We start from the raw sequence: 16,163 nt of genomic DNA on the forward strand, positions 1-16,163 counted from the left end.
GTGGAAAATGGAGTGGTGGTGTTTAAGGAAAGGCTGGACATGCCCTGTTCTAGTTGACACAATGGTGTTTAGGCCGAGATTGGACTCGATGGTCTCAGAGGTCTTTTCCAACCTAACTGAATCTGCGATTCTGTGATATATGTATATATATGTGTATGTATGTAGAGGAGCATACAATCCTCCAATAAATGTATCACGGCGGATGGCCCTAGGGAGAAATTCCCATATGCCCACCCTCAGTATCTGTTTCTACCCCTCGTCTCAAAGCTCCTCTACCCGGCCTTCCTCCTCTTCCTCCTCCTCCTCCTCCTCCTCCTCCCGTGTCGGCTCCGCTGTCCCCGGCCCCCGCAGCCCCGCAGCGCGGCCGGGCAGGCGCACGCCGGGGGGCCTTGTGTCCTTGCGCGGCCGCCGTAGCGCCCGCCGGGGCAGGGCGGCGGTCGCCATAGCGACACGGCCTAGGCTGGGGCTGGCCTCGCTCGGCCCCGGCGGCGGGCGGGGCGCGGCGGTGGCCAGGGACGGCCCGGCCCGGCGGGGATGAGCCATGGCCTCCGTGAAGGTGGCCGTGCGAGTGCGGCCGATGAACCGCAGGTGAGTGAGGGGCCGCCCGGGCCTTCTTCGCTCCGGGAGCGGTGTCGCTCGCAAGGGGTGCGAGGAGCGCCGTGTCCCGGCTGTGCGGGCGGTGACAGCCGCTGTGTGGAGGCGGAGCTCTGCCGGGAATTCAGGGGCTCCCGGCGCTCGGCTGAGCCGCTGTGGCCAGCAGGAGCGACTGCTGGCAGCGCTTCTCCTCCCCGGGAGGTTGGGGAGTGGTTCCCGGGAGAAGCGGAGAGGAGCGGGTCTGTGCCCGGGAATTCTCTCTGTCGTGGTCTGAAGCGTGGCTTTGGCACTTCTGTAAGGACGGAAAAGTTACTCCGGTGAAGACCGAAAACTCTTTGAGAGGAGGGACCTGCCAAGGATGTGTAGTCAGGCTTCTAAAATGTGAAAGAAACTTACTTTATCTGGAAACAGCAGCCTTTTCTACCTGCTTAAATAAGAGAAAGTGTTGTCTCGTTCATTTGGAGCTATTATGATTAAAGGTTATCAGCTTATGCTCAAAATATGCATATCTATCTATCTATCTATCTATCTATCTATCTAGGTATATATATATAAACCAGGCAGTCTGCTGCATTTAGTGTACGGACAGGAATTCATCACCCACTCCCTGAGATGTGTCTGGGAAATAAACAGCATTTTCTTTCATGAAATATGTGCATATTTCATGCACATATCCTGCATAATATGCAGGATAGAGATAATGGTCTAATTTAAGAACCACACGTGGAGAACGATCCGATTCCATTGCCAGTGCTCCTCCTCTTCCCTTGCTCTGAAGTGATGTAGCCAGTTCAAAAGAAAAGTGGTTTAAAGCACAGGCAGCCCGTCTGTTCCTCTCACTTGATCTGCTTCAGGTGTTTAAAACACACAACTTGCCACGTTCTGAAAGCTGCTCAATATCTTGTTTTCAGTGAGGGAAAGACAAACCTTATGAAAACAGAGCTGATGGAAGTAGGAAGGGGAAAATATTGCAGGCTGGTTTTGAGTAATTTAGGCAGATGGAGCTGAGTGGTTAGGGGTCTGGGTTCGTGAATAATCTTGTGACACCCTCTTGCATCTCCCTGCCTTCTCCCTTGGGTCTAACTATATGGTTCTTAACAATTTTAGAAGTTATTCTATATATACACTCCACTTTTCCTTCAAGAATCTCTGACAACAGTTAGGTCTTCAGGATATTAATAAGACTTGTTATGTGCAGCGTTTTGGTAGCATGGAGAAGTGTTTGCAGGAGGACTGTACCTACTAAGAGACAAAAGAGACACAGAAATGGAAAGCATGTGGCAGAAGAGAAGGCTGGTAATTGTGACAGGCAGTGGAAACACAGACCTGTAATCTCTGAGTTTGTAGGTGTTGTGGTAAAAGAACATCAAAGACTCTGGACCTGGTGTCTCTGCTGCGTGTGGGAGGATAACTTGGATGGGGCTGGACCTGAGCATACCAAGAAAATGATAAAAATGCTTTGTGGTACAATGAAAAAGTGCAAACCTAAGAGCAGGACAGACAGGCTTGGTGTGGTCCAAGGGGCAAGCTGAGAAAATTGTCTTTGTCACAGCTGTGTGGGAACATTACTCTGAAAACTGGTGCCTGACTGTGCAAACTGTGAGGATCCTACCAGTTTAAGTTGCTAAAACCTTGAAGTTTATGGTATGATGTTAGATGTTTATGAAACATTATAAGGAAGCTGGAATTTGTGCCCTGGGATTCTGCTTTTAAGTACTGCCTTTTTTTCAGAGGCACAGTTGTACTTGGTGTGGGACCCAGCACTGGGTCCTGATTTCCTTTCTATCACTCACTGTCGGACTCATGTTTTGTAAAACTGAAATCCTAAGCCTGAGAGGATCCAATATCTTTTCCTATTGCAGTAGGAAAGGCATGGTGAACTAATCCAGGAGGATTAATCATATTTTTCTTAGTTGTTTCTCAGAAGTGTTAGAGTTGGAAGTGGCCCCTGGAGATCACCTAGTCCAGTCCCCCTGCCAAGGCAGGCCACCTTGGCAAGTATTCCTTGCTCGTGTCTTCTCTCAGCTGTGCTCCCTTTGCCTTTTTGGGTCCCTGGAGAATTTTACAGAGGAGGGGCCTTTCTGCTATGTAAAATTCAAAGGAATTTTACAACCGGGTGTTCATTCTCCAGCACTTAATTTCAAAGTCCTTAACACGATGCTGTATGGAGGTAAATTTAATTTAGTTAAATTTGCTTTGGCTTGTTTGAAGTTTAATAATATAATGCAGCTTATTTCCTGAGTCATTTTTAATTAGTGAAGACACAGTTGATGAATGGTTATAGGGAGATTCCTGCGTTAGGCAGCAGTTGCACCGTGTGGTGTCACAGCACTGCTAATTGTGCAATACGTCATGAACATGGATTTTGGAATGAAACCTGATGGGATGAGGGTTGTTTAAGGATTACTTGTTGTTCCATTGCTTAGCTAACCTTAGCTAACACTTTTTTTTTTTTTTTCTTCTTCTGTGATTTATTTTTGCCTTTGTTTTCTCTGACTTGACCTGGAAATAGTTTGTTCATTTCAGTGGTGGTGTAAAAGTCCTTAACAATTCTTCTTGCAGTAACATCCTAAATTGTGTAATGTAGATATTACACTGAAATCTTTTGTCTCTATCTCTGCATAATGCAACAAAAGTGTGTCTAATGGCTTTGCAGTTACTGCTCTGAAACCAGTTGTAGCATGAGCTTATAAAGTTCAGTTACTTGGTGAATCTCCATCTGTCATTTGGTTTCCCTCATTCAACGCTGAATTGCCACAACAGCCTTTATGTATGTGCTTACAGCTGTAAGTTTCTGTAAAGGCAGCAAAAAACCTGCCAGCTGGCTGAAGCCTTGGTTTTTGTCACTGGATAGAAATCAGCAGGGAAGTGAGCTTGGGTGTTTGATACATTTTGCTTTGGCAAGGTAATGGATTTGGACATCACGATTTCATTTTCCAGCACAGTCACTCGAAGCACTCATGAGATGGGATTGTTGAGAAGTGTAATCAGATTTTGAGGCACTCTTTGCTCACATACTGAACAGATGACTTTAGGTGACTGGTCACTAGTTGCTGCTGTCTTCTGCATAGTGTGTTACTTGGAATTCTGATAAGCCTCACCTAATTCCAGCTCTCTGTTTTGTATTATGCACAGCATCTGCACAGTTCAAATACATGCACCACTTCATGTGCACCTGTTCAGAGTCTTTAAAGAAAACTCTGGGAATCTCATCAATGCAGACAAATATCTCTGTGCCAAGAGAAGGATGCCAGACTCTTTTCCATGGTTCCCAGTGACAGGACAAGGAGCAGTCACCACAACCTAAACCACAAGAAGTTCCAGCTTAACATGAAGCACTTCTTTCCTCCGAGGGTAGCAGAGCACTGGAACAGGTTGCCCATGGGTGGGCATGGGAGTCAAGTATTTTCTTGCTTCCATTTCGTGTCATGTTTCTTCTTTATGTAAACTAGAATTCAATTAGTGTTCCAGGAAGCCACTTTTATACTTTTGTCAGTGTCTTGGTTTGAGACAATTTACAGAAGAACGTGCTGGAACGAGTTATCTCCTTTAGGACTCCAATAATCCCTTTCCACCAATAAGAAATGCATAGTAATAGAGGAAAGCTTAAAAACCACGGTTTATTAACAACCAGGATGCCAACAGGTAGAGAAAAAATAAATAACTGCAATATAGCGTCAGGAAAGGCAGGAACTTCATGGCGCGGTTCCAGCAGCAGAGGAAGGGCGATGGCTCGTCCCATCTTCCCAGGGAAGGCACAGGACAGCGGGCACGGCAGGCGAGGCACCGGGGCTGGGGACACTCGGGGTCGCTTGTCCTCCCGGCTGGACGCGGTGAATGGCGGCTTGGGCTGGGCTCGATGCCTGCGGCTCTCGGACGGGAAGCTGCGGAAGGAATTCGCCCTCAAGGCAGCCCAGAGATCGCCACCGCCGCTAAAGGAAAAGCCCCTTTGCCTGAGCAAAGGAAGAGCCTCGGTACGAACGTGGGCGGGCAGCTTTTAAAAAACGCCTACTCCAAAATCCAGCTTCCTACTCCCCCTCCAAGGACTCCCTGCTTCAGGGTGTTATAGATACAGGAACGATTTTGGGGCTCAGATGGTTACAGGATACATTACGGTTATGAATCACCCCAAGACAGTCAGTTAAATAAAACCATCTAAAGCATGCCAGATAACAAAAAAAAAAGTTTTGATGCTTAGTAAAGGAAATATCAATTTGATTCTTCCAGATACTGCCACTTGCGGCTCTCAGTTTCTTACACCTGATAGCTCTATTCTGTTTGGCTTTTAATTCATGAAGTAACAGAGGGACGCAAGCTTTTTCAGATTTTTAACCTTTTTCGTCTGTTTATTGTATTTGCATAAACTAATTATTGTATTTAACTGCCTGAACAGACTAAATGAGGGTCATGTGCTGTCCTTACCTGCAGAGATGCAGCTGACATCAGAGCATGGGTGTGCACTGCAGTAAGTTCTCCTTGTGCCTACTCAGTGCTCTCGGCATTTTTAGATGCTCATTTAAATGAGTTGCCTCGACTTTTTCACGGTTCTCTTCTTACTGCCAATATAATGAAATAGAAAATCTAGTTTTATTTCATGTTTAAATGATCAGGTTTTTTTTCCCCTGCATGCACACACTCCTTGGATTTGCTCTCCAGACAAAAGTGACCATGGGGATGGCAGAAGTACCTGTCAGACACTGTGCTGCTCTGTGTGGTTATGCAGCCATTCACAATTATGGCATGAAGATTAAAAGCTTTTCTGTTTGATGTGGGGAGGCAGAGAAAATATGTTCTATTTCTTAGAGACAGCTTTTGTGTGACTCTGGGATTTGTTTGGGTTAAGATCTGATACTTTAATCCACAAATACAGTCTGTGTGATTATTCATTAGATGTAAGGTTGGCCCTCTTGAATAACTTCTTGGTTAAGCCTGTAAGTCTAAGCAGCTCCTCTGTATGCAAGAGCTGGAGGCAGAGTACCTTGGGAAATTTATGACCAATATCTTATCTTTAAAAATAACTGCTTGCACAATCCAGGCTGTAGTATTAATAGCAGAGTTTTCAACAGTTCAAATTAATAGAGCAATGCAAAGGATAGAGATATAAAAGAAGCTGTTTTGTTTTACAAGGAACTTGTGACTGGAGTGTTTTTGTAGCAGTAAAAAGAAATAAACAGGTGAACAGTGAAGAGCCAGCTGAATCCTTAATTTTCATTCTAAATGTTTGCAAGTGATTTAGGGAGGAACTTACTGGGAGCATGAAATTTATAATTAAATATCCATGCTTTTTAGAATTGAGAAGAGAAGCAAAAAACATGCATAGAAAATGCATTATAAGATTGTCAATGCGGGGAAGAGGGAATGAATTGGTGTCTCGTGAATTACAAATTTAAAGTACGAGTTGCTGTATATTTTTCAAGTTACTGGGTACCTTTTTAATTTTCATAAGCTTATAAAGAGAGAGTGTTTTGCCCAAATGTGTATAACATCAATGTATCTCAGGTGGAATGAGGAAGGATGGAGGGATTAGAAGGAAGGACACTCATAGCTAAGTATCATCTGTCTCTAAAGTACATGGGGAAACTTTTACTGCGTCTGTTTCCAAACAGTGATTGCTTGTTGTTGCTCTTAAGAGGTGTCCAGAGTGACCTCATATACCTAATTCAGAGCTTAAGTATATGGCCAAGTGTTGCAATACTGTCACTTTCTTAACTACTGTGCCAATGAGGATAAGCCATTTATCAGCCAGCTGAGTTTGCTGTTTCCTGTGGTAGCTGTTCGAACTTCCATTTTAATAGTGGTGCTTGTAATTTGATTTATAGTTATGTACACTTTCTCTGCTATAAAAAGAAGTTGAAAGATCCTTAAGCATAGGGTGAGGCTCTGGTGTGCCTGGGGTGAATCTCTGCCTTTTTATGTTGGTTGAGTTTGAATCCAGTAAAAACTTACTTTGATGCTGAGTTGGCAAGATGAACTGACTGTTCCTGAATGTGGCTTTTTTACCTTGCCACATTTTTGTGTTCAGAATCTTCCTCTAGCAGATTTTCCCTTTTTTTTCAAAGTAGATACATTTCTCTCCCTGAAAGTAAGCTGTGCAAATATGTACATTTAAGTACAAATCCTTCATTAATGTGCTGCTTCTGTTGTTAGCACTGGATCACTGAATAATGGTGTAGACTGATCCAAGTTCTTGGGTTGTGTAAACTTGATACTAAGAGCGCTTGAATACTGAAAGTAAAAAGTGTTCTTAGTTTTGTAAGACACACCAAGAAATGTTTTTGCTTTCTACCTCTCACCTCTTCAAAAGGAACAAAGTGTAGGAAAAATTCTGTTCTACAGTATGGGCATGAATCTTCTCAGGATAGGTCCTCTATTACAGGGAGGAGCAGAGGAGTGAACATCAGTCTGAAAACATCCACGTGATCTCTCCTTAACAGTCACTACCTGGTATTTGTTCAGTTGTGGATCACAAAGTGGGCAATCTGATCCCTGTTTTACCCTGTGAAATGACAGGATTTTTGTGTGGCCACATGCTCAAGATGTAAGACTTGAGAGCAAAGAGAGGTGGGTAGGACATGCAGACCTGTTCTGCAGGGACTGTTGATCCCTGGGTTTGGTGGTGCTTGATGTTAGGTGTGGTGAGAATGTGTTTTCTGAGAACAGGTATGAACACTAAATTATGACATAAACATTTGTGATCAGGTAAAAATGCCCTCAAGGATTATAAAAGTCTCAGAGCTGGTGGTTTGGCTGTTGTTATTACTGTCTAGTTCTGGAGTGAAGATGCCATTGAGGTAGCTGTGTTTGCTAGGAATCATAGATGCTGTATATTGTGAGGGTCCTTTAAATGCTATCTACACAGATCATATATTTGAGAAAGGGATGTAGTAAGCTGGGTTATCAGGCTGTAGACAGATAATTAAAAATGAGGAAAGGCTGAAAAACCTGCTGTTGAAGCAACTGAAGTAGAAGCAACAGCTTGCTCACAGCAGAGCATTGACTTGAAGGACTAGAAAATAAAAAAAAATAAAAAAGAGTTTAGTGGCCTTACAGAAAAGTCTTGGTTGTCACATATAACAATAAGGACTGTCAGAAATCTTATAATTAATCTATTTAAAGGTGATTTTTTTTTTTTTGTGTAAGAGTAGTAAATAATGGTAGAGAAATAGTTCAGGTCTGTTTATGTAGAAATAGAAGAAGCAGTTGGGAGGTGAGGGAAAAAACCACTCAAATTATTTTGGGTGTTTTTTTCCTCAGGAGTTTAAGGAGAACATTGCAAGTGGAAAGCAGAGCAGTTGGTTTTCTGAAGAGCATAAATTGGAGGTGCTCTAACTGTGAGTTTGGTAATGGTAAAACCTGCTGGGTTAAGGAGCAGGCTCTGAGGAGAGTGTGTCCTTTGCTAAAATAAGAAGTTGAAGTCAAATAGAGAAGCCATCAGCAAGAATGAGAATTGACTGGGAATTTGGATGCCACAGGTCAGGATATTCTAGAGAAACTTGTTGGACTCTCCTTAGGCTTCTCCATGACTGCAAATATCAGCAGTGCTCAAGGGAGGTGAAATGTAGGGGTTAGGGAAACTTAGGGAGCTGAAATTTAGGGGCTTAGCACTAGAGAATGCCAGCACTCTCTGGTGTTTGTTTCTCTACAGTTTCTCACTGGTGCTGAAGTTTGTGGTCTTTGAATGTTAATGACTGATTTTCCTCTTCTCTCTATGCCCTTTTTTGAAGCTTTTCTACTTAGAAGCAATGGATTGGAATTTAGGAGTGTGTTGCATTCTCACTGTAATCCTTGTTTGCAAATACATTTCGGAGCCAAACACTGAAGCTGTGGTTTGTGCTTCCCCCAGCAAGCCTCTGTGTTAAAATCTCGTAAAATCCTATTTCTGGAAGCTTATTATCTGAATTACATTGGAAAAGATCAACAAAAATGATGTGAGTCCTTGATTCAAAGGACTGTCAAGCTACATATGTATTCTGTGTTATGACTACCAGAATAGGTTAGGAGATGCAAATCTAGACATATTTGCAGGGCTTAAATGCTGAAAAGAGAAATTAAATACTTAGTTATGGCTCCTTCTTAATATCTCCAGAGTAATGGAATGAAGCTAATAATGGATCAGCTTAAACAGTATCTAAGGAATTACTGCTGGTGAGATAGTGCAGGTTGTGTAAGAATCTCCTGAGGGGAATGAGAGCTCAGGGAGTTGGATAGAGCTAATACCTTTCTAAGAAAGTCATTAGAGGAAATCTTTCTTCAGTGGAAAGGTGAGACTAGACCTGGTTGGCTGTTAAGTAGCTCTTGTGCTTGTCATTCTATCTCAGGCCTCCTCTTCAGTGGTTTTTGCACATCGTTATACACAGCAGTGAGAAAAAAAAATGGGGTCTGCAGTCTTTAAAAGTGGATCTTGCTCTTTTCATGTTTCAAAGAAGATGGATCAGGAGGGAGAGTCCCCAAGTGCAAAGCTTTATCCTTGAGTTGGTGAGCAGCAAAACTGGAGCAGACTTGTCTGCTGCAGAAGAAGTTCCAATGAGTTTCAGCCAAGTACTGGATTCCCACTAACTGAAGACTAAATAGCTGGGAGTGCCAGTAAATTTTCAATAAACCATGAGAAGTCAGCTGTAAGCCCACTTACAGCCTCTGCTGACATGTGCCTATTTTTCTGTTCGCTTTAGTGCGTTAATGTAAATACTTCAGAAGTTTTTCAAGCCTGTGGATTTGTCACAATCATCACCTTGTTTTGTCTGTCTCCCTCCATTGCCAGCAGGGCTGAGGACAGTGGCAACAAGGATGGACACACGTGGGCCAGTGTATTTTGACTAGCCTCATTTACAGTTTGCAATCCCCAAAACTTTCTGGTCTTAAGCATTTTGAACATAAAAGCCTGGTTTTGAAATACTGCTTTCCAAGTTCTTTATTTTAGTATTATCAAACATGTTGCCAGGTTACCTATTCACGTCACATCACTGAAATGATGAACAATAAAATCCTTTTAACTCTTGCTTTTTGTTGGGAATTCCCTGAGACCAGAAGGAAAAAAGGTGAACAAGTCTCTGGATTGTAGCTTTCCTGGTGAATTGAAGCGAGAGAAAGGCAAGTCTGTTTGTTTTTAAGGCTTGGTTTATTTGAGATTACGACTAGTTATGAAATAAATGGGATTAGCACTCAGCTCTTCTAACCTGACTGAGCCCTTGGACTTGAAGTATCTTAGAAGTCTGAGTGTCTGAAAGGCAGGTATTGTTGGTGAGAACAGCTGATTGAAGAGCACAGTACTCTGATTTTGCAGAGACCATGAGTGCAAAACCAGGATTATTTACTGACACGGGTTTTTTCAGAATTATTTAACAGAAAGAGTGCATACATGGCACTCAGCATCTTAATTGCTGATGGGCCCAAGTTCTTACTGTTGAAGAGTCAGACACTTCAAATATTAGTTTTATGAAGACTCTTCTCCAAAGAGTTTTTGTTGTAAATACGAAGCAATAGTGAGATGCAGAAATTTGGAGTATGCCCATAACTTTTCTGTATGGTTATACATTGGAAAGATATTTCTACTCAGATAACTGAATTCATTTGTTGTTCAGTCCAGATTGTTTCTGTGGGTCTCAGTAGAGGAGGAAAATGACAGTAGAAAAGCCTTACTACCTGGAGCTAAAAGAGTCATGAAGTCAGATACAATATTTTTCTTTCCTGATTTTCTAATTTGAGGATTTCCTACTCCAAAAGACAAGGGCACTGCAGGGAAACTGAATTTCTGAATCATGTTTTGCTCTACAAGAGGTTAAGATGATACTGACTTCTACTGGGAACAGTTGGGATAAAAGAACAAATTGGAAGAAACAATATATTAAAAACAAGTACAGAAAGTATCACATGGGTTGAAATCCAGGAGTGCTTGATAACCTTCATAGTGATATAATAGTTACAAGAGAATTCCAGAATGTCATTCATATCAATGGTTGTGTTTGAGGTTATTTTTTATGTTGCATCTCCCAAAGAGGGGGTTTTGCTACATTTTCTTAAAGGCTTCTGTCAAAAATGTGTAAGAAGAGGATTCACACGTGGCTATCTTAGGGCTATCTTCAGCTGTGCAGGACTAGTTCCTGCTGGTGAGACCCTTACCTGGTCAGTGTGCAGGCAAAGCAGGAAAATTACTGTTGAGGCAATCTTCTAATTGAAGATTAAACCTTCAGGTTATTGGGAGATCACTCACCGTGCTGTGTGTAGATACAATATCAGTTAGCTGTTGCTTATGATTTAAAAATTTGCATACATGGCCACTCACCAGTTGTGATCTGTGTTCTTGGGAGGTGGGGCTACCTAAAATACTGTTTAAAAAAATTAAAAAGCAAGTCAGGCATATGGTTTAATATAGTGAGTAAACTGTGTGTGGTACTGTGGGTGTGCATAGTTTTCCCAAGAACACCAGATATCATTTGACAGAAGACAGCACAAGGACACCTGCATGTTCATATTTTAGGAGCCTTACTGCAATATATTAAACTGCTGGCTTCCAGTGCTGTTGGTAAAATTTATTCTTATGGCTGAAAGCATTTAATCTAGGCTGTCCTTCATACAAGAACCAATATGTGTGTACTAGTATAGACTTAAAGATTATTTCTGTTTCATGACATATACAAGATTTCCCTTGTGTCACTGGATTCTGTCACTGGATTTATTGTTCTGGTTTCAGCTGCACAGTGGAAAAAGTCCTGGGACTAGCAGAACTCTCTCTTAATTCTTTTCAAAATATGCCATATTTTTTAAACCAGTAGAGGGGAATGAGGATACCATCGTAAATCTGCACTAGCAAGTTATGAAGATTCTGTTGATCAGAAAACCCTGTGCCCATACAAAACATGCTTTATGATAAAATTCTCTTTTCAAGTACCAAATAGGTGCAGAATTTGTTTCTTACTGACACAAATGCAATCTGATCATTAGAAAGCTGTTTCTTTTCATTTCAATCCCCGGGAGTTTTTCCTTCTGTTCTGTTGTCTGGCTGAAAGTGAGGTGAAGCTCAGGAGTTGGCACAGCTCATCTGTCAGCCGGCCCGGGCTCATGTAGGGCTTTTGAATGTGTTGGCTGGTGTCAGCTGGGTTTGACAGCATAGCAGAGGTCTTGAAGATAATGAAGATGTGCTGTCAAAGAAAATGGGCAGCTGTCAAGGAGCCTCCAGAGCCCTCCTGAACAAGGGGAAGGCTGCCACCCTTGCCAGCTGTCACTGCATATCCTGATTTCTCCTTTCAAACTGAGGCTGAAGGACTTCTGACTGTGATTATGCTGCTTGATGTACAATGTATAGGTGCTAACTTTAACATGTTAGTGTAAACATGGCTTCAGCCATTTAATTATGGCCTTGTAACCATATCAGCCAACAGCATGGCATCACTTGGAGATCAGGGTTCAGAGGGATTCATTCACCTTTTTTCTCTATTGGTCTCAGAGAGCTTAGGATATGCTGTGGAGACAGCTGTGATTTTCATATAGTGTAATCATGTAGTACCAGTGACCCAAACCACAATGGATTTCCAGAATGGTGTGACTAGGTCAGATTGTTTGATTTATTCTGGTTTTGGCTCTCAGCCAGGATTACATTGAAACTACTTGTTATTGATGTTTATGGAAACAAATAACCCCCAAAGTGATGAAGATATTTTATTTACAGGCTACCAGTTTTTAACTGTGACTAGATATTGAATTGCATTTTTAAAAAGTGTATTTCTACTAAATGATTTGATCAGCATTGAAGATGTTAAAAAAAAAAACCCAAACCAAACAAAAACCTCTGACAGGAAAAAGACATTGTGCGATACTTCAGAATTACTTGAAGTAATGAAGAATTTCTTGTGTAGGAGGACTTTTGCTTGGTTTTTAAAAGCATACAGTGGAATTCTTGTTCCTCTCTTGAGTTACCTCTGACAAAGCAAATTGTTCTTGGTCTGTGTAATTTCATGGGACATCAGGGCAACTGCGCAGTTACTGTGTTATCAAGGTACCAGATAATGAAAGGTTCTTTCTGTGCCACACTTAGTGCTTGTTTTTCAGTTAAATTTACCTTGAATTCTCCTGATTATTAACCAACTCTCATGCTTTCACTTTGTGATCCTAGAAATACATCTTGGTAATGAACAAGAGGAGTGATAATGCAGGAAGTAACTAACATGGTGCCTAAAATGCAAACATAAGCAGAAGGAACTTTGCTGAAAAGAAAATCCAGTGAGCACGAACTTTTATGAACTTTCAGACTGTATTTTTGGGTAGTTGAAAAGCAAAATCACGTATCTGCTCTTCAGTATAATCCTCTTTCCCTTACATTTCTACAGTGAAATGTATTTCCAAGAGTATATTTTACAGACCACCTATTTCAACACAGGTGCTCTGCAGGCAGCGTCCTTGGCTGTGCAACCTTGGAGGTTTGCTGAAGTAGTCTTTTTAAATGCTCTTTGGGAAAACTGGCATTTTCTGTCCTGTCCTTTTAGGTTTTTCCCTACCACCCCATGGATGAAATGAATCTTATTCTTTCTGTTCTCTTCTGAGGCGTGTTTGACAGGTCATTACAATTATTCCTGTAAAAGAAATCATAATATCATGAATTTTTAGTGGGTTAAGCTATAACAAATGCTCTAATGTCTGAATAGTACAGAATGGATTAATAAAAAATCAGTCTTTTAGTAACTTTCCATTGAATGACTTTCAAGGAGGTAACTTAAAAATTCTGAAAAAGACCAAACAGATTTTGCAGGTCAGTAATAAAGCTTTTTCTAAAGCTTCCTTAGTTGATTTATATTTGAGGTCGCAGTACTTTTTCACCTTCTCATGCTCCTCTCCCTTCTGTGGGAGGATATTCAAAAAGTTTTGGGATGGGGAAGAGACTTAATGGACGAGGGTCATTGGAAGTTAGCTTGAAATCTGGAAATACTACTACTATTTGGCTGTCTGTAGTATGGTTTCAACTAGATCCCTGTGGAGATGCAAAAACCACTCTGGCCTTTGCCCTCAAAATAAGCAGGGAATGTGAGGGAGAGAGAGAAAGAAGCTTGACCTAGAGATAGCTCTGTTTGGGTTCTTCCATGAGCTGACATGTTTTGATACAGCTTCTAAGTTATCTTCTGTTTAAGGCAGTTTTTCACAACCCATGTTCCGCTTGTGAGGAAATTATTAAAACTTGGCCCAAGTAATCCATCTAGCAAGTCAATTACAGGAGAAGGATACTAGTTCTTTTAAGCATATCTGGTGCTAGCGTTGACATTGTTTTATATTAAAGTGTCAGTATTATCTGAAGTAGTTTTTCTCATCCCCCCCCCTTCCTCTTTCCTCCTTGTGATTAATTGCTGGATGACTGGCTGAATTGAGCAATAGTAGAGGGGTAATTACAGCACTGGGCTGATGTATTTTCTGATGTCTGTGCCAAGAAACTTGCCTGCATGATTGCTTTATTTGGTTAGGAGTCACGGGATCATAGGTTATGTTTCCTCTCTCTTGTAATCCTGGAACTGCACGTGGTGTATGAAGGAGCAGTGAGAACATCCTGGAGGCTGTCCCTGAGTGCTGCCTTGTGAGCTGATTTGGCTCTGCAGGGAAGCAGGATTTCTTAAATCATCAAAGCCTTAATTGTGAACCAGTTTTGGCAGCTGGTGCCTTTATATTGCTTTGTGATGGAGGCTGGAATTTGCAGAATCTTTGGTTAGTGGTTGAAGCTCATCTCTGGATGAGTAGGGCAGGTAGTTCCTGTGGATGCTGGTAGAGCTGCTGGGTGCTGGAAGGTTATCCTAGCCCTGAAGGTTATCCAGCACTGCAGTACAGCTGTTTACAGCCTGAACCTTGTGCTGGGCTGACTTTATCATGCTGGTGTGATGATTTTTGTAGAATTAATTCGTGTTTTCTAGAAATATATCATATAAAATCATTTTTGAATCCAAGAAATAAAAGTCCATTCCTCTGCCGGGAACAGGGGAAGCAGCACATTTGCAATAGAAAGAAGGGTGTCTCCACCAGGAGATGGGTCTCCTCTGAAGATGGGATTGCCAATGACCCAGTGATCAACACCTGATGGAAATCTTATCTACATGGGCCTGGGTGTGCATCCCAATGGTTCCTGTCAATGTAATCAGGTGTCCAGCCCTGCCTGGAAAAATATTCATTGGACTGGGAGACTGGAAGAAAAGAAATACGAATATGGAACAATGACTGAGTGGACAAAAGGATGAGGCAACCTTCTTTTGGCCAAAAAACTGTACATAAACCAGCCCTGCAAAAGAGAGGGAGATTCGGTGCGATAGAGGCCGGATCTGAGGGTCACCTAGTGCTGATCCTGGACTCGGTGCTGACCTTTGCTTGTGGCTTTTTCGAATTTCTGTTTGGCAATATTTCTCAATAAAATGGCTTATTGATGAAATTGGCCGCTCACTTATTACACTGGTATCCCCACTGTCTGTGATTTTGCTCAGAAATGGGTCTTGTAGCTTTAAGTTAGGCCCAGAGAGAGAGGGACGAGGTGATTGCTGGAATTTTTTGGTGCTGTATTCAAATCCTAGAGGACAGAGTTCAGCTTTCTCCGAGCTGGCGGCAGCGCTCTCCGAGTTCCCGGCTGCAGAGAAAGAGAGAAAAGCGGAGAGCTCTCCTTGCTTTTTTTGTGGTTTTCCTCATCAGCTATGGCAAGAAAGGTTTCTCCAGGATTATTTTGTTCTTCCCTGGAACCGTTGTGCTTCTTTGTGGTCCAGAACACCAGGAGAGTTGCCCGGCCTCCGCACAAGCTGCCGCGCAGCCTGGACAGCGGGTCCGAGCCCCAGAGTCTGAGCTGAGCCACAGCCCACTAAAGGACTGTCTCTGAACCACAGGACTTCCTGAATTTCCATCTCTTCACAACAAGAATTTTCATTGTTTAATATTGTTCATTTTCTCACGTTTGTGAGTGCTTTGCTTGTTAAATAAACAGTTTGTTCCACTTTTCTTCAAGGAGATTATCTCCCAAACTGGCTGCTGGAATCTGCCTTTAGACTGCTATAAATGCGTATTATAAAGTTGGCTTTTCACAAATATTAGAATGAATGCTATATGTATAATTGTACTGTATTTACGTTTTGGTAATGAAATTTAGAAGATGAGTGTATTTTCTAATACATATTTTCTGTGACATAATGTCACAGAAAATAGGTAAGAGGATTGGGTTTTTTCTTTGTGATGTCTAGAACTCACCAAGCCAAAAAGTATGGAGGAAAGGTCATCAACTTGTAACCCTGCATGAAGGCTGCTAGATTTCTGGTTTTCTTCTCCAAAGAAAAATAACCAGAAAACCTCAAAAAACCAGGCAGAGTGGAGCCACCCACAAATGAATCGATCGGATGAAATGATTAAAGACAACTCGAAGAAAGTGTTTAAATCATGCGTATGTAACACAGCATCTTTAAAAGCAGAGGTCTGAGGGTGTGAAAGACGTGCTACTGCCAGACCTTGTGCCAAGCACCCTCGGCTGAAAGAATTTTGCTTTTCTGTCTCCAAATTGTCTATTTTTATTTTTTTTTTAACTTGTAAATTTTAAAAGAGAGTGGAACTTGTTTTTCACAAGAAGAAAC

At 41.9% G+C, this 16,163-nt stretch overlaps 1 protein-coding gene across 3 annotated transcripts in view; it reads left to right on the forward strand.

Annotated features, from left to right (window-relative positions):
* Positions 1–473: 473 nt before the first annotated feature.
* The window catches only part of KIF16B (kinesin family member 16B), a 131,314-nt gene continuing 115,624 nt past the window's right edge, over positions 474–16,163 (forward strand). For 2 of the 3 annotated variants that reach the window (XM_066316505.1, XM_066316508.1), the window contains exon 1: positions 474–588. In XM_066316505.1, coding sequence (XP_066172602.1) covers positions 542–588 — 47 coding nt within the window. In that variant the 5' untranslated portion in view covers positions 474–541. The remainder of the gene's footprint in view (positions 589–16,163) is intronic. The other variant, XM_066316509.1, reaches the window with a different exon arrangement.

The sequence above is a fragment of the Sylvia atricapilla genome, chromosome 3 (assembly GCF_009819655.1).
Source record: "Sylvia atricapilla isolate bSylAtr1 chromosome 3, bSylAtr1.pri, whole genome shotgun sequence".
Lineage (NCBI taxonomy): Eukaryota > Metazoa > Chordata > Aves > Passeriformes > Sylviidae > Sylvia > Sylvia atricapilla.